Genomic DNA, 24674 nt, shown 5'->3' on the forward strand with positions numbered 1-24674 from the left:
ATAAACAAAAAGAAATATAGATCATAATAGGGGCAGGGGTAGGCCAATCTGCCCATCAAGCTTGCTCCGCCATTGGATACGATCATGGCTGTGGCTATAACTCTACTTTCCTGTCTGCCCCTCATAACCATTGAATCCCTTGTCAATCAGAAACACAGCTTGCAATATATTCAGTGACCCAACCCCCACTGCTCTCTGCAGAAGAGAATTACAGAGAGCAACAATCCTCTGAGAGACAAAATTCCTCATCGTCTCTGCCTGAAATGGGAGCTCCTTTATTTTTAAACAGTGACTGACCTAGTACTAGATCCATCCACGAAGGGGTGATAGAGAGGTAGGAGAGAGAATGAGATTAAAAGTGCAGAGATTGGAGGAGTGAAGCAGGAGGAGAATTAGACAAGAGGAGAACGAGAGGAGAGACAGGGGAGAGAGAGAAAGGATTTAAAAGGAAGGATTGGAAGAAGAGGAGATGATAGGAAGAGAGTAAATGACTCTGCAGGGTAAATTACTTCATGAAATTGTACATATCACTCAAAGCAGCAGCAGAGGTCGCTGGAGTTTTATGGAATAGCTGCTTCCCAAGCTGTTGGGAGTGACTGATAATACTCACATGACATTGAATAGCACCCAAGGAGACTCTCAGAGCTCCCTGAACAGTAAAACAATTCCCTCCTTCATGTAGTGTGTAATGACCGTCTGAGACTACTCCAGTGAATGTCACTCACACTGGATCATCCCACATGTTTTCATTGTCAGGAACTCGGACATCACACCCATATTCGGGAAAGGTGAGTGACTTGATGTTCGCTGATTAGGGACAAGGTTCATCCCTTCCTTCTGTGGCTGATGTCACCATTTTATGTACAACACACCGAGGAGGGGGTTTTGTTTATTGATCCCTGTGTCTCTCTCTTTCTCTCCAAATACTCAGACAATCTTTTCTCTCCCTCCCAGGTGTCCCTTTCCTGTGTGCCCATGTCTCCTTTGCTCCTCTCTATAGTGATCATGTCCCTGTATCTCTTGGGACCATGTCCCTCCTGTCCAACTCTCCCCTCTGTGCACGTGCTGATCCCACCACTGCACATCATCACTGCCTTGGATGCTGTGGGTCTTCCTGTTCTGATCTGCTGTCAAACACATCCCAAGCTACACATCCCACACTGATGTTGTCAGTTTGAAAGTCTCCAAGAATGAAGAATGTGATTCCCACACTAGAAATCTCTGTCAAACATTTGCCGGGGGAACTCAGACAGCAGCTGCAATAAGTGAGGTTTTATTCAGATGGGACGATGACAAGTTTAAATCCCCACCTTATCTGCTGCTCAAAGTCGCCTCCGTTTCACCGGTCAGTTTCCCAAGCTTCAGGAAACTCCTGTTACTCCAGAAATATTTGGATTGGCTGTGAGAGACGTCAATCAGAGAACCCACCCACTCTGCCCATTCCCTCCTCTTCCTCTTTCACAGCTGCTTCACTTCCTGTAGGGACTGAAAACCAAGTGAGGAGATGGTGAGTGAAGGAGCAGAATTTATAATAATTACATTGCATAATATCCACACTAATGTTCAGGAATCAGGTGTGGGAATGCTCCTTATGCTGTGTGAGAAGATCCAGCTGAGAGACCTGTTAATCAGTGCTTTGTGCTGAGTTGTTTGATTGGAGCTGTGTGTTGGATATTGAGTGTGTTTATTGGAAATATTTCCCTTCTGATTTACAGGGTGAGTTTTGTTGATGGGTCATTGTTGAATACGAGAAGGTGGGGTGTAATTTCTGGGAGGGGCAGAGACACATTTATTGAAATGTATTTTAATGTCTTCTTTAAAGATTTTACCTGAAGGCCTCGGCCTTTCCCAAAAGCCTGGGATTGGATTTGAAAGTTTTGCTGATAGCTGGTATTGCAGACAGGGAGAGGGGGAAGTAATCTAAACAGCACAAATTTCTCCTCTCACCACCCGTCTGTGAACAGAAAGGTTTTTGGATTTTCTTCCCCCTTTATCTGAAATGGTGAATTTCCTAACCCCTCACTTTTAGTGTGATCCTGTTTTATGATATTCCCAGAGTAAACTCAAGATAGGCTAAACTGAAAGGGTTCGTTTATTTTCCCACATTCAAGCTTGGGATGGGAATCACAACATTGCCTCCTTTGCAGTCATACAATAAAAGAGGGATAGAAAAAGGAAAGGTTTATAGATCATAAACCGCAGAGAAAATAAATATTGTTTTATATAGGTTCTAGCATCCAGAATCAGTCCAATGAGGTACTCTTTCACAGAGGTTGGTGAGCGGTAAACTGGTGCTGGATAGTTCATTTTTCCACTGCTGACTTCACACAATGAGATCGGCATGCAGAGATGAATCAGTCTTGTAGGCGATGGTGCAGAATTTCCAGCAGAAGCTGTGTGGATGGGATTCGGTGTCAGGGCCAGAGCTCCTTGTCTGTGATGCTGCGAGTTAGATGGTTAAATAGCAGAGGCTTTGTAGTTCCACAAGGCAATATTACTGCTTCCACAAATTCAAGGGCCATGTCACAAGGCTGCCCCCTCTCCACTCTGGCTTCGACAAGTGTTTTGCATCCCATGTCTGGGACCCTGAGATGGTTCAACATCTCCGACCCTCTAAAGAATTGAAAGGAAGTTGTGAGGTCCTTTGCCCTCGCTGGCGAACAGAGTCCAATTGGCCAGCCCAGGAAAAGCAGATGGTCTTTGTATAGTTCTTTTTGAATGTGGTCTGTGCAGCCCGCAGGGAAGTCATTAGTGGCTCTTCAGAATAAGAAGGTGCAGGTTTCTTCAATACCGCCAGGTAGTTGATTTTATGACAGGAAAAACATGTTTTCCCCAGCTGAGGGGTCAAATACCAGAGGTCATAGATTTAAGGTGGTTGGTAGAAGGATTAGAGGGGACATGAGGAAAAGCTTTTTCACACAGGGGTTGAAGTTGGTGGTTGAGGTGGAAATGCTTAACTCATTTAACAGTTACCTAGATCTGCATCTGAAATGCGGTAACCTGTAAGGCTATGGAATAGTTGCTGGAAAACAGGATTAATGTGAGTTGATAGTTTATTTTTTCTCTTTTTTTTTACCAGCAAAATACAATGTGCTGAATGGCCTCTTTCTGCACTGTAACTTTTCGATGGTTCTATGCAGGGTCTCAAATGAACAAAATGGTTCAACTATTTTAGATTTTTGCCCAATTTGAAGGTTTTTGAGATAGCAGTAACCATATCTCTACATGTATATTTTATTTAAAAAGATATACAAGGTGCGGCCTTAACCCCACACTGAATTTGGGATGTGCAATCTAAGTGAGTGCAGTGTATCTAATTTCCCAGGATAAATCCAAACCCTTCAATCAGCTACACTGAAGCAATATTTTCCTTAGCTTCCAGAACTTCCTGCCCAGTGTGTTTTCTTCAAATAATTTTCTTTGAAAACGGGGAGAAATTTCTAAATCTCCAATGGATTAACATTTCTCCTGAGTGTTTTTTATATTAAGCGCACACTCTAAGGGTAAAATTGGTCTTCACCAGCAGGACTCGACCTCATAATGAATTGATAGTCTGTTTTACACTCCACTCGACTGTCTTTTCCATTGCCCTCACAATGGGAAACTGGACAAAGGAAAGAAAGTAGCCACATTGTCAGCTCCTGGTCACTATCTAGTGTCCCTGCTGGAAAGAGAGGGTGTGTGACATCCAAGTGAGGGAAAAGAAAAGACTTGCATCTGATCGCCATCTCCCCCCCACCCCCCCCCCCTCCCTCCACCCCTCCCCCAACATTGGGGAATAGCAGACTGGCACTCACTGTGGAACAATCTGCACTGAGGATTCAGTTCCTTCAGCAAAGGAGGAGATGGAGTTGGAAGAAATTATGTTTCCTTTTACTGTTTTACAGAAGGATTGCTCCGTACTACACCAGAGAATACGGAAAGGATAGACCCTAAAGATAGATTCTGACTATCACCCAAGGAACTGCACAACTGTGGGAGGACATCCAGTCACTTCACATCATTGCTCAACACAGAGAAGGTTGGACAGTGAAACTATCATTTGGAAATTGGTCGGGTCAGGGGAGCTTTGACATATCATCAGATCTGAAACTGGTCAGTGGTGTGGGACCTTCCATCAGAACCAACCTTTCCGAAGGTTCAGCTGTGGAGGATTGGTAAGGGTGAGGCTCGGAAGAAGTATAGGTGGGCTCCAAATGTGGTGAGAGCTTCAATAATTCGAGCCTCATGAACCACTGACTCATTGGTACAGGTGAAAGGCTGTTCAGTTGTGAGGCGAGTGCGGAAAGCTCTATCGGGTCATAGGATCTTCTAACACACAAGATGCATCTTTAACAGCCAGTGTTAAGACAAGAGCAGCCAAATGGAAGAGAAACGATTTAAGTGTGATGCTTGTGATAAAGCTTTTGTGACATCTTCGAGCCTCCTGTTGCACCAGAGGATTCACACGGGTGAGAAACTCCTCAAATGTGAAGTGTGTGAAGCAGTTTTCACCAATTTTTCCAATCTCCTGAGACACCAGAGGATTCACACAGGAGAGAGGCCATTCATGTGTGAGGTGTGTTACAAATCATTCTCTCAGTCATCCACCCTCCGCAGTCACCAACGCATTCACACTGGGGAGAAACCTTTCACATGTGAGGTGTGTGAGAAATCATTCACATGGTCATCAAACCTTCTTAGCCACCAACGCATTCACACAGGGGAGAAACCATACACGTGCGAGGTGTGTGACAAATCATTCTCACGGTCATCGGAGCTCCGTGTCCACCAACGCATTCACACCGGGGAGAAGCCATTCACGTGTGAGGTGTGCAACAAATCATTCTCAGAGTCATCAGCTCTCCGGGAACATCAACGCATTCACACAGGTGAGAAACCATTCACATGCGAAGTGTGTGATAAATCATTTTCACGATCATCAGACCTCCGCGTCCACCAACGCACCCACACAGGGGAGAGACCATTCACATGCGAGGTGTGTGATGAATCATTTGCGCAATCATCCACCCTCCGTGTCCACCAGCGCACCCATACCGGGGAGAGGCCGTTCAAGTGTGAGGTATGTGGCAAAGCTTTCTCCCAGTTATCAAAGCTCCTGATCCATCAGAGGATCCACACAGGGGAGAAACCGTTCATGTGTGATGTGTGCTACAAATCATTCTCGCAGTCATCGAGCCTCCGCAGACACCAGCGCATTCACGTGATAGTAACCGTTCAAGTGTGAGGAGTGTGACATAGGCTTCAAAGCTCCTGATTCAGCTGAAGATCAATTTAAGGAAGTAACACTTTAAGTTGGAGATTTGCCGTGAAGGATTTTTGACATCTTCAATGTGAGATACTGGTGTGAATTCTGTAATAAAGCATTCACACAGTTAAACCTCCTGGAATCCACACTAAGTTCTTGCCAATCTATTATCAGAGTGTGAATCTCTATACAGGCTCACTGCAAAGGATGTTCAGTGGTATTGGGACAAAGAATAAGAAGCAGCTTTCACTCGCATCAAACAACTAGTGACAACAACGCCATTGCTGAGGTACTATGATGTCGATGATAAAGTCACCCATGAGTGAGATGCCAGTGAAACAGGACTTGGAGCAACCCTCATGCAGCAATGACAACTAGTTGTGTTTGTGTCTGGAGCATCAAGACAAACTGAATGATGCTATGCACAGATTGAGAAAGTGTGCCTGGATATTGTCTTTGCTTGTGAGCATTTCAACCAGTATTTGTTTGGGAGAAAGTGATGGTACAATCTGACTACGAACCACTTCAAAACATCTTTCTCATACTGCTTATATCTGTTCCAAAGTGTTTACAAAGGATGTGACTTAATTTGGAAGTGAAGACCTGAATGTTATCATGATTATGGGTGCGATGTTACCTTCCTGCCAGTGCGGGAGGGGGGCATCATAGCGGGCGGCACGGGAAAATTTGGAGAGCGACAACAAATTAACTTTGGTTGCTTTCCAAACTTACCGTCAATCCACACTGATGTCTGCTGCTGTCAAGACTGGAAAATCCCATCCCTGATGTATGCAGTAGCTCTGTTAGACCAGATTAGAAAGAAGAGTCTTGTTTTTTTATTCATCTATGATTATTTTCTGTATGGACAATGTGTAGTGTCCAATGGTTTGATTGATCTGCGTTTGATTATTTTAGTCAGTCTCTGATCTATGACTATGTTCAATGTGATTGGAGTTCAAGAGCTAATTCGGCAGAGAAGTTTCCAGACAAAAGGCATGGTTCTGGCAGAGACTACCGCATGGGTATAGAACCCTGTAATTGATGAGAATTTTAAAGTAATTTAAGTAAACCTGTTTAGATTTTGAACAAGTATAATCTCTGCATTCTTCTAAGAGAAAGCAAGTTTGTAAGATACAAAACAAACTGGTGAATACATAACACTGTCTGTGATACAACTTGCAGATGATAGTGGATTTTTTTTAATGAAAAGGGGAATATTTGGGTAAATATCTTTGTAGACCTTGGGTCCCATATCAATGTAATCTAATGTTATCATATGTAAATAAAGGTTTGAAACAGTAACCATTTTACAGACCATATGGAACATTGTTTAAAATTCAGATTGCTCCAAATAATCCGCGTTTCCTGAAGCTTGGGAAACTGACCGGTTAAACAGAGCTGACTTTGAGCAGCAGATCAGTTGGGGATTTAAACTTGTCATTGTCCCATCTGAATAAAACCTTATTTATTGCATTTATGTCTCAGTTCCTCCTGGTAAATGTTTGACAGAGATTTCTAGTGTGGGAATAGCATTCTTCATCCGCGGAGGCTTTGAAACTGACAACATCAGTGTGGGATGTGTAGAAGAAGAGGAAAACCCCCAGCATTCAAGGCATCAATGATCAGCACAGTTGGCATAGAGGAACTGGGACAGATTGTTGGTGATCTGAACACCTAGAAACCTGAAGCTCTTGACCATCTCCACTTCATCACCTTTGATGTAGACAGGGCATGTCCTCCATTACGTTTTCTGAAGTCGATGACGATAAAGGGAGAAGTCATTGTTATTGCACCATTTCTCTCCTTGTACTCCTTCTCATCATTGTTTGAGATCCGACCCACTTACAGTGGCGTCATCAGCAAACTATACCACTGAGTTCTGCAATCTCTCTCTCTCCATTTCAATATACTTTACATTTCTTCTTGCCAAACTGGGAAAGTTCACATTTTACTCCATCTGCCAAATGTTTGCCTACTAACAATCTATCTCTATCACTTGGCAGACCCTCTAACTCCTCTTCAGAACTTAATTTCCTACTTATCATAGTGTCATCAACAAAATAAGATACAATATACTCAGTTCCTTCAGCCAAGTCATTGCGGTAGATTGTGAACAGTTGAGGCCCCAGCACTGATCCCTGTGACACTCCACTTGTTACAGCTTTCCGGTCTGAAAGACCAATTCATCCCTGCTCTCTGCTTCCTGATATCAACAACATATGTAATCGTGATTTGTGATTGATGTAACTTTGATTTCTCCATATAATAATCAAATTGAATGATCATTGATTTTGAGGAATGAATGTTTTAAACTCTCAATTTTGCGAATGCAAGAATTTTTCAGTTGAAGTGTGAGGACGTTGCAAGAAAACCCCATGAGAAGAGAACACCAAGACACTCAGACCTCCAGTCATAACGAAAAGGGCTTTGTTCAAAGTCAGATTAAACCTGGTAAAGAATCCAGTGTTATTTCTGGGAGATACATTGCTGTCCTTTTGAACTGGAAGATATAATCAAAAACCAATTAAATCAGCTCAGTGACAGTCAGGATCGATGACCTGGCCAATCGTGGCCTGACACTCACTGGGGCGATAATCAGAAAAGCATAGAAATATGAAATCTCTCAAAATCAAAAGGATTTCACAGGAAAGGCCACAAGGCATTAAGAGACAAATCAATAAATGTGTCTCCAGGCAGTACAGCTGAATAGCAATATAGTGCTGGATTAACAATCCAGAGATTGAGAATTCAAATCCAACCACAGAAAATTACATCCATTGAATTATAGTGCCATTCGGCCTAGTTGGTCCAAGCTGATGGTCATGCTTCACACGAGCTTCCTTTCATCCCTCTTCATCTCTCAGCATATCCTCTGTTCCTTTCTCCCTCAGGTGTCATTTCCGTGAATATTTCTGATCAGTATTTACTGTTGAGAAAAGCATGGATGTTAGGGAACTTGGGGAAATAAATAGTGACGTCTTGAGGAGTGTACATATTACAGAGAAGGAGGTGCTGGAAGTCTTAAAGCGCATCAAGGTAGATAAATCCCTGGGACCCGATGAAGTGTATCCCAGGACATTGTGGGAGGCTAGGGAGGAAATTGCGGGTCCCGAGCAGAGATATTTGAATCATCGATTGTCACAGGTGAGGTGCCTGAAGATTGGAGGGTGGCAAATGTTTAAAAAAGGCTGCAGGGAAAAGCCTGGGAACTATAGGCCAGTGAGCTTCACATCTGTGGTGGGTAAGTTGTTGGAAGGTATTTTGAGAGACAGGATCTACAGGCATTTAGAGACGCAAGGACTGATTAGGGACAGTCAGCATGTCTTTGTGGGACAGTTGGGACGAGCTTAAGGGTTTAAAATAAAAGGCGGCATGGACATGTTGGCCGAAAGGCCTGTTTTCATGCTGTAAACCTCTATGACTCTTCCCCTCTTCAGCATCCACTCCATGTAGTGAAGTGAAGTAAAAAGTAACGTTTGCGGAATAGAATCAAAATAAAAACATGAAAAATATCAAATTGTCCCAAAAACTCCCAAGATTGTCCTTCAGGGAAATAAACCTGCTTCAGGAGGGAGAGAAATGGGAGGGGCATTGTAGAGAGAGTAGGAGAGGAAGACAGAGACAAACACAAGAGAGACAGTCACAGGAGGGAGTGGGGCATAGGAGAGAGAGAGAGAGACACTCATTACGAGAGGTTTCGAGTACAGGAGCAGGGATGTATTATACAGGGTCTTGGTGAAGCCACACCTAGAATAAATGTGTGCAGGTTTAGTCTCCTTTTCTGAGGAAGAATGTTCTTGCTCTCGAGGGCGTGCAGCGAAGGTTTACCAGGCTGATTCCAGGGATGGCAGGACTGATGTACGAAGAGAGATTGACTAGGTTAGGATTGTTTTTGCTGGAGTTCAGACGAATGAAGGGGGATCACACAGAGACTTATAAAATTCTAACAGGACTAGACAGGGTAGATGCAGGGAGGATGTTCCAGGGGACACAGTCTGAGGATTCGGGGTAGACCATTTAGGATGGAGGTGAGGAGACATTTCTTCACCCAAAGAACGTTGAGCCTGTGGAATTCATTACCACAGGAAGTAGTTAATGCCAAAACATTGAATGTATTCACGAGGCAGCGAGATTATAGCACTTGGGGCGAATGGGATCAAAGGTTAGGAGGAAAAAGCAGGATTAGGCTATTGAGTTGGATGATCAGCCATGATCGTAATGAATGATGAAGCAGGTTCGAAGGGCCAAATGGCCTCCTGCTCCTATCTTCTATGTTTCAAGCAATGTACTTTTGTAGTAAGCATGTAAAGACTGGAACTCTGCTTCAGGACAGCTTCTTGTTGCAAACCTCTTGTACCCAAGTTCTCTTTATTAAAAAAATACCTACTTGTTCCTGACGAAGTCTGAAGCCTCTTGATAGTGCCAGAATCCGGCCACACACATGTTGGTGGTGAGGTGGAATTGATTGAATTGCACAGCCTACATGTGGGTATTTGGTTTATTTAAAGTTGGAAGAGAGGGATATCTACATGATATTTGGATGAATAGAGTCAGCAAGTAGACTCAGTGAGAGTTGTTTGCTAGTGCCTGACCATGAGGGGCAGTCAACATACCAAACCTGGTGTGGCCGGTTGACAGGGCTGTCAAACATGTATGGGCCATCCCCTCCCTCCCAGAACCAGGATAGGGTCCCTCTTGTCCTAACTTTTCACTTCAAAAGGTAGTTCAGAGTCATCCATATTGGCGTCACATGTAGACCTGATCTATCAGGTATCGGGTTCCCTTCCCTGAAGGACAATATTTGAATTTTTAGGACCAGCTGAAAATTTTCATGTTTTTATTTTGATTCTACTTAACAAATTCCAAAATGTATTGAATTCAGTTGTACAATGTGGAGTGATTGATGTGAATAACATAGATTTCTTTAAAGGGAAACTAAATAAGCACATGAGGGGAAAGAAACAGAAGAAGCGTGAGGATTGACATGTGGAAGTGTAATGTAATAGTCATCACGAGATGTGGTTGAGGGAGGGGTAGGATTGACAAGTCAACATTCTGAGATATAGAATCTTCAGGCAAAACAGAGGAGTGGGTAAAAGAGGAGAAGGAATTGCAATATTAGTTAAGGAGTCAGTTACAGCAGTAAGGAGAATGATACAGAGTCATAGTGGTTTACAGCATGGAAACAAGCCCTTCGGCCCAACTTGTCCATGCCACCCTTTTACCATGGAGGGGGCATCAAATGAAGCTCTGTGAATACAGCTTAGGAATAAAAAAAGGGGCAGCCATATTACTAGGTGTTTGTTATAGACTCTCAGTCAGCGGGAAATTGAGGAGCAAATTTACAGAGGTGTGTAAAAATAGCAATAGGGTAATTATAGTTGGTGATTTCAGCTTTTACAACATTAACTGATAGACATATTATTAAGAGCTTGGATGGAGCAGATCTCTTGAAATGTGTACAGGAAAACATTTTAGGCCACTATATTATCTGTTATTTATGATTTGAATGAGAATTTATGGGGCATGGTAAGTAAGTTTGGAGATGACACCAAACTTGGTGGCATAGTGGACAGTGAAGGAGGTTATCTAGGATTGCAACGGGATCTTGATCAATTGGGCCAGTGGGCCGATGAATGGCAGATGGAGTTTAATTTAGATAAATGTGAGGTGATGCATTTTGGTAGATCGAATCAGGGCAGGACCTACTCAGTTAATGTTTGGGCATTTGGGACACGAAGATTAGCCAGGTGATTAACAGTGAGCTGAGTGTCTTGGGCTATAAGATGATGTAGATGGGATGGTCAAATGGGCAGGTAAGTGGCAGATGGAATTTTACCCCGAAAACTGAGAGGTGAAAGCAATTTGACAAGGAAGTATTCAATGAATGGCATGACATTAGGAATTTCTGTGGAACAAATTTCCTTTGTGAAAGTTGATATATAAATGCAAGTCTTTTTTTCTCAGAAAAATGTTCTGCTTCCTGTGAACTGGAAATTATAAACCTGTTGATGGAGAAAGTATACCAGCCCACAGTGACATTGACCAATATATTGTGTACAAGACTCTTACTGCCGGCCCCTGAGTGTTTCAGTGAATAGGAACGTGCCATGCTGACAAATCCGGGAAAATGTATAAAAAGCAAATTTGTGAGTTCTAAATCAACACAGAAGATTGATAAAACAGCAGAAAAACAAACACAATATTCAGCTTAACCAAACTCTGAATGAACCAAATTAACAAAGCATTTGAAAATGAGTCCACATCTTTCCCAGAACACGAACTGAATCATACTCAATTCTGCCCTTTGACCCTCCATTTTCCACAATGCTTCTGTAGCCATCAATCTGGTTTAACCACTCCCTCATATCCACCTTCAACACCCTTGTCCTCAAAATTACCTTTACTTTCTACCTTCCTTGTCAAAGTGATCATTTTGTGGTCATTGCTAATTTCCCTTGAGAAAATGGTGATGAGCCACCTTCTTGAACTGCTGCTGTCCAAACTGCTGCAGTCAAACGCTCGCTGCTGTAGTTTGTAGAAGGCTGAACTGACATATTGGATCCGTTCGCTGTTGGATCTCCTCCTCAATGGAGACCTTTTGAGAGAGGAGGCTGTCGAGGTATGTGAAACGCTCAACATATTCCAGAGTCTCTACTTCAAAATATATAGAAGTGGAATATTTGGTTGACCAGGTGTGGTTTGTTTGATGAGTTTTGTTTTGGCCACATTTGGGACAGGCCAAGTTTCCTATATACAGAATTTGAGAGATTGACAGTAGTTTACAAATCTGTTACAGAGCGGACAACGACACTGCAGTCATTTATAAACTAGATCATATGTATCTATGGTGGTCATTTTAGTTTTGGAATGGAGCTGACCAAGGTAAATGAGTTTCCCATCGGGATGGTATTTAATACTGACACCTGAGAGCAGTTGATCTTTGACGAGCTGAATAGTCACTGTCAGGTAGATTGTAAATAGAATTGGGGCCTTGCTTGACATTAGTCTGGATTTAACGCTTCTCTTTCAGATCTCCCACTCAAGACAGTTACAGTCATGTCATCATGAAGCATTTACAGAATTGTCATGAAGTTTCTTGGACATCAAAATTGTTGGAGCACAATTCACAGAGCCTCGTGATTTACTGAGTCAAATGCTTTGGTCACCTCGATGAATGTAATGATATTGCTCTTGACATTTTTCTTGGATTCGTCAGGAAACAAAGACCATCTCGGAGGTTCCTCTGGAAGGTCTAAAGCCAAATCAAAGTTCCAGCTGATGACATCATTCGATCCATGTAAAGGACTGATGCCTGCTGGACAGATCATCGACTTGTTCGATCAGTGATGAACATCTACCTAGCACCAAGACATCACAAGACCCAAAAGTCCAAGAGGAAGAAGATCAATGTCTCAGCTCTAAAACAGCCCAACCAACAAGAGAAATTCCAGGAGCAGCTCACAGACAATCTGTAAAAGAAGGCAGCAACTCAATAGTTGAAGCCCAAAGACAAATAGAACATAGAACATAGAAAAGCTACAGCACAAACAGGCCCTTCAGCCCACAAGTTGCGCCAAACATGTCCCCACCTACTAGGCTTACCTATAACCCTCTATCTAACTTCCATGAACTTATCCAAAAGTCTCTTAAAAGACCCTATCGAATCCGCCCCCACCACCACTACCGGCAGCCGATTCCATGCACCTGGAAGATCTGGACATGTGGTTATAAGTGAAATTCAGACAGACTCAACAATATGCTGATAATCATGAAATGCAAATATGTTTTGATGTCACCTCTATAGACTGAGGTCAAATGGACAAAATCCCTTCATTCACAGGATGGTGTTTCTCCTCTTCAGAATGGAAATATCATCTGTTAATGCTGGAAGAACATAATGAACAACTCCTCAACCATAAATCCACAGCTGATATCCTGTGTGGGTTCACTGATGATCTAGGTTTGATAACAGTTTAAAGGTTTTATTACAGAATTCACAATATAGTTTCTCCCCTGTATGACATATGCTGACTTTGTGAAAGCCTGGCCACAAACCTCACACCTGAATGATTTCTCCCATGTGGATCCTCTGATGTCGGCGTTGGTTCACTGATCACACAACGCCAGCATCTCCACATCATGACGATCCTCTGATGCACAGAGAAACTCGATAACTGTCTGACGGCATTGCTACACATCTCCCATTTGAAAGGTTTCTCCTCTGTGTGAGTTTGCTGGTGTATGCAGAGGATCATTAAACTGTAAGAATGCTTTGTCGCACACCTCACATGTGAATGGCTTCTCCCCAGTATGAATGCGTTGGTGTATGTGGAGGTTTACTAACTGTGAGAATGATTTGTCGCACACTTAACATGCAAATGGTTTCTCCCCTGTGTGAATGCGTTGGTGTGCACAGAGGTTCCATGATTTGGAGAAGGATTTGTCACGTACCTCGCATGGGTACAGATTCCCACCTGTGTGAATGCGTTTGTATTCGTAAAGCGATGTTGATTTTAAGAACGATTTGTTGCATAGCTTACATGTGAATGGTTCTCCCCAGTATGAATGTGTTGGTGAATGAGGAATTGGGATGAATTTGAAAATGCTTTGCTGCATAAGCCAGATGGGAATGGTTTCTCCCGTGTGAACAGATTGGTGTGCACAAAGTATTGATTGTTGTAAGAATGATTTGTTGCACACTTCACATGTGAAGAACTTTTCCCCTATGTGAATGCATCGGTGAACATGAAACATCATTAACTGTGAGAATGATTTGTTGCAAACCTTGCATGTGAATGTTTTTTCCCCTGTGTGAGTGTGTTGGTGTATGTGGAGGGTTGCAGACTCTGAGAATGATTTGTCTCATACCTCATAACTGAATGGTTTCTCCCAAGTGTGAATACGTTGGTGTACGCGGAGAACCGACATCCACGAGAATGATTTGTCACACACCTCACAAGTGAAGGGTTTCTCCTCTGTATGGATCCTTTGATGTGACAGGAGGTCAGAGGACTGGGTGAAAGTCGTCTCACATATGTCACACCTAAATGGTTTCTCCCCTGTGTGAATCCTCCTGTGTCTCTTGAGGCCTGCATAAAAGCTTTACCACAAACCTCGCACTTGAAAGGTTTCTCTTCCATCAGCTTTCCTTGTGTTAACAGTTGCACAACAAATGTATCATGTCTGTTAGAAGATCTTATCACTGTGAAGCCCTCTGCACTTACCTCCCACCTGAATAGCCTTTCACCTATAGGAATGAGTCAGTGGTTCACGAAGCTTGAAGAATGATTGAAGTTCTCACCATACTTGAAACACACTCACACTTCTTCCCAGCCTCACACTGACTGATCACCCACAGCCAAGCCTTTGGAAAGGTTGGTTCTGATGGAAAGTTTCACACCATAGAACATAGAACATAGAACAGTACAGCACAGAACAGGCCCTTCGGCCCACGATGTTGTGCCGAGCTTTATCTGAAACCAAGATCAAGCTATCCCACTCCCTATCATCCTGGTGTGCTCCATGTGCCTATCCAATAACCGCTTAAATGTTTCTAAAGTGTCTGACTCCACTATCACTGCAGGCAGTCCATTCCACACCCCAACCACTCTCTGCGTAAAGAACCTACCTCTGATATCCGTCCTGTATCTCCCACCACGAACCCTATAGTTATGCCCCCTTGTAATAGCTCCATCCACCCGAGGAAATAGTCTTTGACCAGCTTCAGATCTGATGATGGATCAAAGCTTTCCTGACCCGACCGATTTCCAGATGATGGTTTCACTGAAGGGACTGGATGTCTTCTCAGAGTTGTGCAGTTGTTCCTTGGATGGTCAGGATCAATCTGCAGTGTCTATCCTCTCTCTGGTATAGTAAGGTGTTAGAGACTGTTCCACACAAAGTGCCAGGCTGTTATTTCCCTGTGCGGGGGATCAGATACAAGCCCTTTCTTTTTCCTCACTTGACTGTCATAAACCCTCTGTTTCCGAGTGTAAAATGGCTGTCAATTCACTATGAGCTCATGTTCTGCTGGCAAAAACCAGTTTCACCCTGAGAGTATGTGATTAATATAAAAACACTCCGGAGTAATGTTAATTCAATGGAAATTTTGATTTTTTTCCTCTAGTTGAAAACATAATGGGCAGGAAGTGCTGGAAGCTAAGGAAAATAATGCTTCAATGTAGCTGATTGAAGGGTTCTGGTTTATCCTGGGAATTTAGACATAGTGCACTTAGCTGAATTTCAGACATGCAGTCTATCAGACACGGCACTGGGCTTTTGAGAAAGCACAGTAAGAAGTCCCACAACACCAGGTTAAAGTCCAACAGGTTTATTTGCTAGCACAAAGCTTTTGGAGTGTCACTCCTTCAGGTGAGTCACCTGAAGAAGGAGTGACATTCCGAAAGCTTTGTGTTACCAAATAAACCTGTTGGACTTTAACCTGGTGTTGTGGGACTTCTTAATGTGCTTACCCCAGTCCAACGCCGGCATCTCCACATCTTTTGAGAAAAGCCAAGGACTTAAGGTAAAATCTTTAAAGAAAATATTAAAAGTCATTTCAATAAATGTAATTATCTGGGAGAGGAGAGACACACCTCACCTTCTCATATTCAGTAATGACCCATCAACAAAACTCAGCCTATAAATCAGAAGGGAAATGCTTCCAATAAACACACTCAATATCCAACACACAGCTCCAATCAAACAGCTCAGCACAAAGCATCGAGTAAACAGGTCTCTCAGTTGGATCTTCTCACACAGCATAAGGAGCATTTCCACACCTGATTCCCCACAGGATAGTAAGAAATCTCACAACACCAGGTTAAAGTCCAACAGGTTTATTTGGGAGCACAAGCTTTCAGAGCGCTGCCCCTTCATCAGGTGAGTGGGAGTTGTGTTCACAAACAGGGCATATATAGATACAAACTCAATTTACAAGATAATGGTTGGAATGTGAGTCTTTACAGGTAATCAAGTCTTAAAGGTACAGACAATGTGAGTGGAGAGAGGGTTAAGCACAGGTTAAAGAGATGTGTATTGTCTCCAGCCCGGACAGCTAGTGAGATTTTGCAAGCCCAGGCAAGTCGTGGGGGTTACAGATAATGTGACATGAACCCAAGGTCCCGGTTGAGGCCGTCCTCGTGTGCGGAACTTGGCTATCAGTTTCTGCTCAGCGATTCTGCGTTGTCGTGAAGGCCGCCTTGGAGAACGCTTACCTGAAGATCAGAGGCTGAATGCCCGTGACTGCTGAAGTGTTCCCCAACAGGAAGAGAACACTCCTGCCTGGTGATTGTCGAGTGGTGTTCATTCATCCGTTGTCGTAGTGTCTGCATAGTCTCCCCAATGTACCATGCCTCGGGACATTCTTTCCTGCAGCGTATCAGGTAGACAACGTTGGCCGATTTGCAAGAGTATGTACTGTGTACCTGGTGGATGGTATTCTCACGTGAGATGATGGCATCCGTGTCGATGATCTAGCACGGTTGTGAGGTGTCGTGATCACTGTTCTCCTGAAGGCTGGGTAGTTTGCAGTGGACAATGGTCTGTTTGAGATTGTGCGGTTGTTTGAAGGCAAGAAGTGGGAGTGTGGGGATTGTAATAAATCTGCCTCGTACATCTCCTTTAAACCTTGCCCCTCGCACCTTAAACCTATGCCCCGTAGTAATTGACTCTTCCACCCTGGGAAAAAGCTTCTGACTATCCACTCTGTCCATGCCTCTCATAATCTTGTAGACTTCTATCAGGTCTCCCCTCAACCTCCATCGTTCCAGGGAGAACAAACCAAGTTTCTCCAACCTCTCCTTGTAGCTAATGCCCTCCATACCAGGCAACATCCTGGTAAATCTTTTCTGTACCCTCTCCAGAGCCTCCACATTCTTCTGGTAGTGTGGCGACCAGAATTGAACACCATATTCCAAGTGCGGCCTAACTAAGGTTCTATAAAGCTGCAACATGACTTGCCAATTTTTAAACTCAATACCCCGGCCGATGAAGGGGTATGACTAAACGCCTCTAAGTCAGAATCCCGCCTAAACGTTTAACCTGGTGTTGTGAGATTTCTTACTGTGCTTACCCCAGTCCAACACCGGCATCTCCACATCATCCCCACAGGATAGTCGGACTGCCTGAACATTCGTGTGGATATGATGCAATGTAATTATTATAAATTCTGCTCCTTCACTCACCATCTCCTCACTTTTCTTTCAGTCCCCACAGAAAGTGAACCACTATGAAAGAGGAAGAGGAGGGAATGGGCAGAGTGGGTGGGCTCTCTGATTGATGTCTCTCACAGCCAATCCAAATATTTCTGGAGTAACCTGAGTTTCCTGAAGTTTGGGAAACTGACCAGTGAAATGGAGGTGACTTTGAGCAGCAGATGAGGTGGGGATTTAAACTTATTGTTCCATCTGAATAAAACCTCACTTCGTGGATGGCACAGTGACACAATGGTTCGCCCTGCTGCCTCAGGCGCAGTGATTAAGGACTCCTTGTAACATATAATGATCTGAGTTTTCCCTCCAGCTCAGTGACATTAGTGGACCATGAGGCCTGTGATATGGCATTGCCAGGAATCCAAGCCAAGCAGAGCCCCTCAGCTAGTGTAATCTCTTGGTCACCCGCCATTGAAAGCAGAACACTGGATTCAATTCCGGCCTGGGATGACTGCGTGCAGTTTGCACGTTCTCCCAATGTCTGCCTGGGTTTCCTCCGGGTGCTCCAGTTTCCTCCCACATTCCAAAGATGTGTGGGTTCGTTTGATTGGCCATGCTAAATTGCCCCTCAGTGTCAGGTAAATACGTGGTGTTGTGGGGGTACAGGCCTGGGTGGGATTATTGTTGGTGCAGGCTCGATGGGCTGAATGGCCTCCTTGTGTACTATGATTGCAGGTGCTGTCTCAGTTCCCCCTGTTAAATGTTTAATAGAAATTTCTAGTATGGGAATAGCATTCTTCATCTTCGGAGACTTTCAAACTGACATCATTTGTGTGGGATGTGTAGCCTCGGATGTGTTTGACAGCAAATCAGAAGAGGAAGACCCACAGCATCCAAGAAAGCGATGATGTGCAGAGATGGGATGAGCACATGCACAGCGGGGAGAGAGAGACACTGGCAGAAGGAAAAGAGTTGAGATTGAGGAAGAGGCTGAGTCGTTGCTTGGGGAGTGACTCTGTATATTGCAGAGTAACTCTGACTGTGATCTTTTCTTTGGTATTGACTGTGTGCTCGGAGAGTAACACTGTGACTTGGGGAATGATTGTGACTTGGAGGACCAGTTGAGGAAATAGAACAAGGGTTGACTCTGAGACCGGGACATGTTGATGTGAGTGTGCGGCAGTCAAAATGGAGATGTGGGGGAGATGAAGGGTGGTGGGATGGGGAGGGTATAGTGCTAGTAAGAGTATGAGTTATTTTCGGACAAAAGTAGGAGGCTCCCAACATCCAACCTAGTTTCTGATGAAAGGTCATCTTGTGTTGAAATGTTAACTTTGTTTCTCTCCTTCTGACCTGCTGAGTATTTCCGGTATTGGCTCCCAGTTCGGGAGTTGGAATGTGAGGAAGCGCAAGCCCGAGTGGCTGAATCGAATTGAACACAGAAACAGACCATTCAGCCCATCCCTTTATACCAGTGCTTATGCACCACATGAGGTTTCCCCTACATATTTTATCTCACCCTATCAGCAGATCCTTCTATTCCGTTCTCCCTTGTCTTAACTATTTTCCCATCAAACACATTGAAACTATTTGCCTCAACCATTCCCTGTGGGACAAAGTTTCACATGCAAATCATTCTTTTGGGAACTAAGTCACTCCTGAATTCCCCATTGGATTTATTATTGACCAGTTTATATTTCTGGATCCGAGTTCTGGACTCCCCCCACACAATTGGTACATCTTCTCTCCATTTACCCCCAAATTCTTCGTTTTATAATTCATTATAAATATTTTTATAATGCCCTCTCGTCTTCTGTTTACTTGGGAAAAGGGTACTAGCCTGTCCAGTCTTTCCTAATGGGCACAGTCTCTAAGTTCTCCTTATCATCCTTATCGATGTTTTTTGCACCTTCTCCAATCCTTTTCTGTCCTTTTTCAAAATGCTGATCTGAACTGTGCACAGCTCTCCAAGTTAGACTAAACAAGGTTCTAGACAAGTTCAACATCAATTCTCTGCTTTTCAATTCTATTCCTCTAATACTGGACCTCAGTATTGTTGTTTTTTTTAAATAAAATGTCTTTGTTGAGCTTCTTTGTTACTTTTAATGATTGATGAATCTGTAGTTCATCCCTTGCACAACTTTAAATCTGACCTTTGATCCTTCCTAAACTCTCCAATTGAAATAATTTGTCCACATGAAGCCATGAAGACAAACTGTTGTTATTTTCAAAGCTCTGATAAATCAGCTCATAGTCTACACTTCCCTAAAGTGCGCGGCGCCAGTTCTTGGAATGCAATGGGGCAAAATCTGTGAATGCCAGAAACAAAGAACAAAGAAAATTACAGCACAGGAACAGGCCCTTTGGCCTTCCAAGCCTGCACCGACCATGCTGCCCGACTTAACTAAAACCCCCTATCTTTCCGGGGACTATATCCCTCTATTCCCATCCTATTCATGTATTTGTCAAGACACCCCTTAAAAGTCACTACCGTATCCACTTCCACTACCTCCAGTGGCAGCGAGTTCCAGGCACCCACCACCCACTGTGTAAAAAAATCTGCCTCGTACATTGCCTTTAAACCTTGCCCCTCGCACCTTAAACCTGTGCCCTCTAGTAATTGACTCATCTACCCTGGGTAAAAGCTTCTGACTATCCACTCTGTCCATGCCTCTCAAAATTTGTAGACTTCTGTCAGGTCCCCCCTCAATCTCCGTCGTTCCAGTGAGAACAAACCAAGTTTCTCTAACCTCTCCTCATAGCTAATGCCCTCCATACCAGGCAACATCCTGGTAAATCTTTTCTGTACCCTCTCCAAAGCCTCCACATCCTTCTGGTAATGTGGCGATCAGAATTGAACACTATATTCCAAGTGCGGCCTAACTAAGGTTCTATAAAGCTGCAACATGACTTGCCAATTTTTAAACTCAATGCCCCTTGATGAAGGCAAGCATGCCGAATGCCTTCTTGGGAACCTGAAAGAGATTCAGAAAATGCCGGAAATCCTCAGGTGAGGAAACATCTGTGGAGAGAGAAGCAACCTGTCTGCAACGTTTGACATAATGTGGAGATGCCGGCGTTGGACTAGGGTAAGCACAGTAAGAAGTCTCACAACACCAGGTTAAAGTCCAACAGGTTTATTTGGTAGCACAAGCCACAAGCTTTCGGAGCGCTGCCCCTTCATCAGGTGAGTGGGAGTTCTGTTCACAAACAGGGCATATAAAGACACAAACATAATTTACAAAATAATGGTTGGAATGCGAGTCTTTACAGGTAATCAAGTCTTAAAGGTACAGACAATGTGAGTGGAGAGAGGCCAAGGCCTCATCTCGCCAAGGCCATCCCCACACCCCCACTTCTTGCCTTCAAACAACCGCACAACCTCAAACAGACCATTGTCCGCAGCAAACTACCCAGCCTTCAGGAGAACAGTGACCACGACACCACACAACCCTGCCATAGCAACCTCTGCAAGACGTGCCGGATCATCGACATGGATGCCATCATCTCATGTGAGAACACCATCCACCAGGCACACGATACATACACTTGCAACCCGGCCAATGTTGTCTACCTGATACGCTGCAGGAAAGGATGGCCCGGGGGATGGTACATTGGGGAGACCATGCAGACGCTGCGACAACGGATGAATGAACACCACTCGACAATCACCAGGCAAGAGTGTTCTCTTCCTGTTGGGGAACACTTCAGCGGTCACAGGCATTCGGCCTCTGATCTTCGGGTAAGCGTTCTCCAAGGCAGCCTTCACGACACACGACAACGCAGAGTCGCTGAGCAGAGACTGATAGCCAAGTTCTGCACACATGTGGACGGCCTCAACCGGGATCTTGGGTTCACACTATCTGTAACCCCCACAACTTGCCAGGGCTTGCAAAATCTCACTAACTGTCCTGTCTGGAGACAATACACATCTCTTTCACCTGTGCTTAACCCTCTCTCCACTCACATTGTCTGTACCTTTAAGACTTGATTACCTGTAAAGACTCGCATTCCAATCATTATTTTGTAAATTGAGTTTGTGTCTTTATATGTCCTGTTTGTGAACAGAACTCCTCACTCACCTGATGATGGGGCAGCGCTCTGAAAGCTTGTGGCTTGTGCTACCAAATAAACCTGTTGGACTTTAACCTGGTGTTGTGAGACTTCTAATGGACCGTTGACATAGCTAACCACACTATCCTCCTCCTGTCACTCCTCTGGGTTGTCCACTCAGTGGAACTGCAGTGACTTGTGTGACTTTTTCCTCTTAAGTTGCATACAGAGAATCACCTGCAATGGTGAATCTTCCCAGCGCCATCGCTCTGGTTCCTACCAAGGGTCAATCTCTGCTTTTCAATTCGATTCAGCCGCTCGGGGCTCGCGCTTCCTCACATTCCAACTCCCGAACGCTGGGAGCCAACCGCCGCTGCGCGCGGCAGAACTACAACTCCCATCAGGCACCGCGGGCTGGCTCCCGCTGATTCCACACTACCGCCCCTCACTGCGCAGGCCCCGAGACACCGGGTTCGACATTGTCTGCAAAGCGGCTGCGCAGAATTGGGCAGACAGGGTGTAAGTGAAGCCCCGCCCACTGTTCTGTGAGTTGTTTCCTGTGGGCGGTTTTTGTAAGTCTTCGATTGGCTGTGAGAGACGTCAATCAGAGAGCCCACCCTCTCTGCCCATTCCCTCCTCTTCCTCTTTCACAGCTGCTTCACTTCCTGTCGGGACTGAAAACTAAGTGAGGAGATGGTGAGTGAAGGAGCAGAATTTATAATAATTACATTGCATAATATCCACACGAATGTTCAGGACTGAATATGTCTGGAATGGGTTTGTGAGATTGTGGTGGAAACAATCCTGATGTTGATGAAGCTTCACTGCACTCTCTGGGTTGTCTGCTCCTGGTCACGATCTAGCGTTCCTGCTGGATACAGGTGATGTGTCACAGTGAAGTGAGGGAAAATACTTATATTTGATCCCCTCACAGGGGAATAGCAGACTGGCACTCTGTGGAACAGTCTCTAACTGAGGAGTGAGCCTCTTCAGCAAAGGAGGAGAGAAAGTTGAAGGAAATCATGTTTCCTTTTCCTGTTTTACAGAAGGATTGCACAGTAGTACACAAATAATTCAAGGAGGATAGACGCAGCAGATAGATTCTGACCATCAACCAAAGAACAACTTGTGGGAAGACATCCAGTCCCTTCACAGCATTGCTCAGCATAGAGAAGGTTGGGCGTCATGTACCACTGGTATAAGTAAAAGGTAAAGTCACCATAGTCCCAGCTGATCACAGGCTGAGACTGGTGGTGATTTAAACTGAGTCCAGGGCAAGGTTGTGAAGGTGGGCCGTCATGAGGTGCAATATAAGATGCTAAAGGGGATTGACAGGGTAGATATAGAGCAGACATTTCCTCTTTTGGACATTCTAAAATGAGGGCAATAGTTTTAGGCTAATGGGTGGCAGATTTAAAACAGAAATGTGGGGTAATTAAGGGTCGCAAATTTGCAGAATTCTGTACCCTAGAGTGCAGTGGATATTGGAACATTAAACAAATTTAAGAAGGAGACAGATTGGTTTTTAATGAGTTGTGGGGTGAAGGATTAAGGGGAGTGAGCAGAAAGGTGGAGATGCGATCAACTATAAATAGAGGAGCAGGTTCAAGGAGCTGAATTGCCGACTCCTGCTCCTAGTTCTTATGTTCTTCTGACTCATTCCTGCAGGTGAGAGGCTGTTCCAGAGCAAGGTATATCTTTTCAAACCACTGTTAACACAAGGACAGCAACATGGAAGAAAAACCCTTCAAGTGTGCGGTGTGTGATAAAGGCTTCATGACATCTACAAGTCTCCTAAGACACCAAATGATTCACACGGGGGAGAAACCATTCAGATGTCAGTTTTGTGAGATGGCTTTCACTCAGTCCTTCAGTCTCCTGACACACCAGAGGATTCACACAGGGGAGAAACCATTCATGTGTGAAGTGTGTGACAAATCATTCTCGGACTCATCCACTCTCTGCAGACACCGACGCATTCACACAGGGGAGAAACCATTCACATGCGAAGTGTGTCACAAACGTTTCTCAGACTTATCAACTTTCCGCAGACACCAACGCATTCACACAGGAGAAAAGCCATTCCGATGCGAGGTGTGTGACAAATCATTTTCACAGTCATCGACACTTGTGCGACACCGACACATTCACAGTGGGGAGAAGTTGTTCAAGTGTGAGTTGTGTGACAAAGCCTTCACAAATTTTTCAAGACTGCTGGTCCATCAGACAGGGCATAGAGGGACAAAGCCATTCATGTGTGAGGTGTGCAACAAATCATTCTTAGATTCTGCAGCACTCCGCGTACACCAGCGCATTCACACTGGGGAGAAACCGTTCACTTGTGAGGTGTGTGACAAATCATTCTCACAGTCATCGAACCTCCACACACACCAACGCATTCACACTGGTGAGAAACCATTCACATGCGAGGTTTGTGATAAATCCTTCTCGGAGTTCTCAAAACTCCTGCTCCATCAGAGGATTCATACAGGGGAGAAACCATTTATTTGTGAGATCTGCGACAAATCATTTTCGCAGTCATCACATCTCCGTGTACACCAACGCATTCACACAGGGGAGAAACCATTCACATGTGAGGTGTGCAAGAAATCGTTCTCAAGGTCATCAAATCTCCTACTCCATCACAAGATCCACACAGGGGAGAAACCCTTCAAGTGTTTCGTTTGTGATAAAGCTTTTGGGACTTCTTCGAGCCTCCTGAGACATCAGAAGGTTCACATAGACAAAAAGCCGTTCAAGTGAAACGTTGTGACAAATCCTTCTTGTGGTCTTGCAAACTTCTGCTCCATCAGAGCATCCATTGGGGATTAAACTTTCAGGTGTGAGGCTTGTAGTGAAGCTTCCCTTGCATTGTTGACCCTCCTGGGACACCAAAGGATTCACATAACGGAGAAACTCTTCAGGAGCAAAATGTGTGGTGAGGACAAGGCTTTCACCCACTCCTCCATTTTTCTGATGCACCAGAAGGTCCAGGATAGAGAGAATCCATTCAGGTTGAGACGTGTGACAAGGCTTTCACACAAGTCAGTGTACCTCCTGGACCATCAACGGACTCACAAAGGGGAGAAACTCTATTTGCTGTGAGTTCTGTACAAAAACCTTTACACAGTTATCAGACCTCCCGGAACATCAGTGAATCCACATGGGAGACAAACCCTTCCAGTATGATATGTGTATGCAGGCCTGAGTTGTTAGAT

The 24674-nt window shown here is 44.3% G+C and overlaps 1 protein-coding gene across 3 annotated transcripts in view; it reads left to right on the forward strand.

Moving 5' to 3' along the window:
* Nucleotides 1–24338, forward strand: part of LOC144497091 (uncharacterized) — a 62363-nt gene extending 38025 nt beyond the window's left edge. Inside the window, exons 1-4 of one of the 3 annotated variants that reach the window (XM_078217862.1) lie at nucleotides 1481–1507; nucleotides 3888–5203; nucleotides 22703–22709; nucleotides 23195–24338. In XM_078217862.1, the coding sequence (XP_078073988.1) occupies nucleotides 4364–5203; nucleotides 22703–22709; nucleotides 23195–24219 (1872 nt within the window). In that variant the 5' untranslated portion in view covers nucleotides 1481–1507; nucleotides 3888–4363 and the 3' untranslated portion in view covers nucleotides 24220–24338. Of the gene's footprint in view, nucleotides 1–1480; nucleotides 1717–3887; nucleotides 6719–22702; nucleotides 22710–23194 lie in introns of those variants that run through there. The other 2 variants (XM_078217861.1, XM_078217863.1) reach the window with 2 other exon arrangements.
* The last annotated feature ends 336 nt before the right edge of the window (nucleotides 24339–24674 follow it).

This window comes from Mustelus asterias, chromosome 8 (assembly GCF_964213995.1).
Source record: "Mustelus asterias chromosome 8, sMusAst1.hap1.1, whole genome shotgun sequence".
NCBI classification, from domain to species: Eukaryota; Metazoa; Chordata; class Chondrichthyes; order Carcharhiniformes; family Triakidae; genus Mustelus; species Mustelus asterias.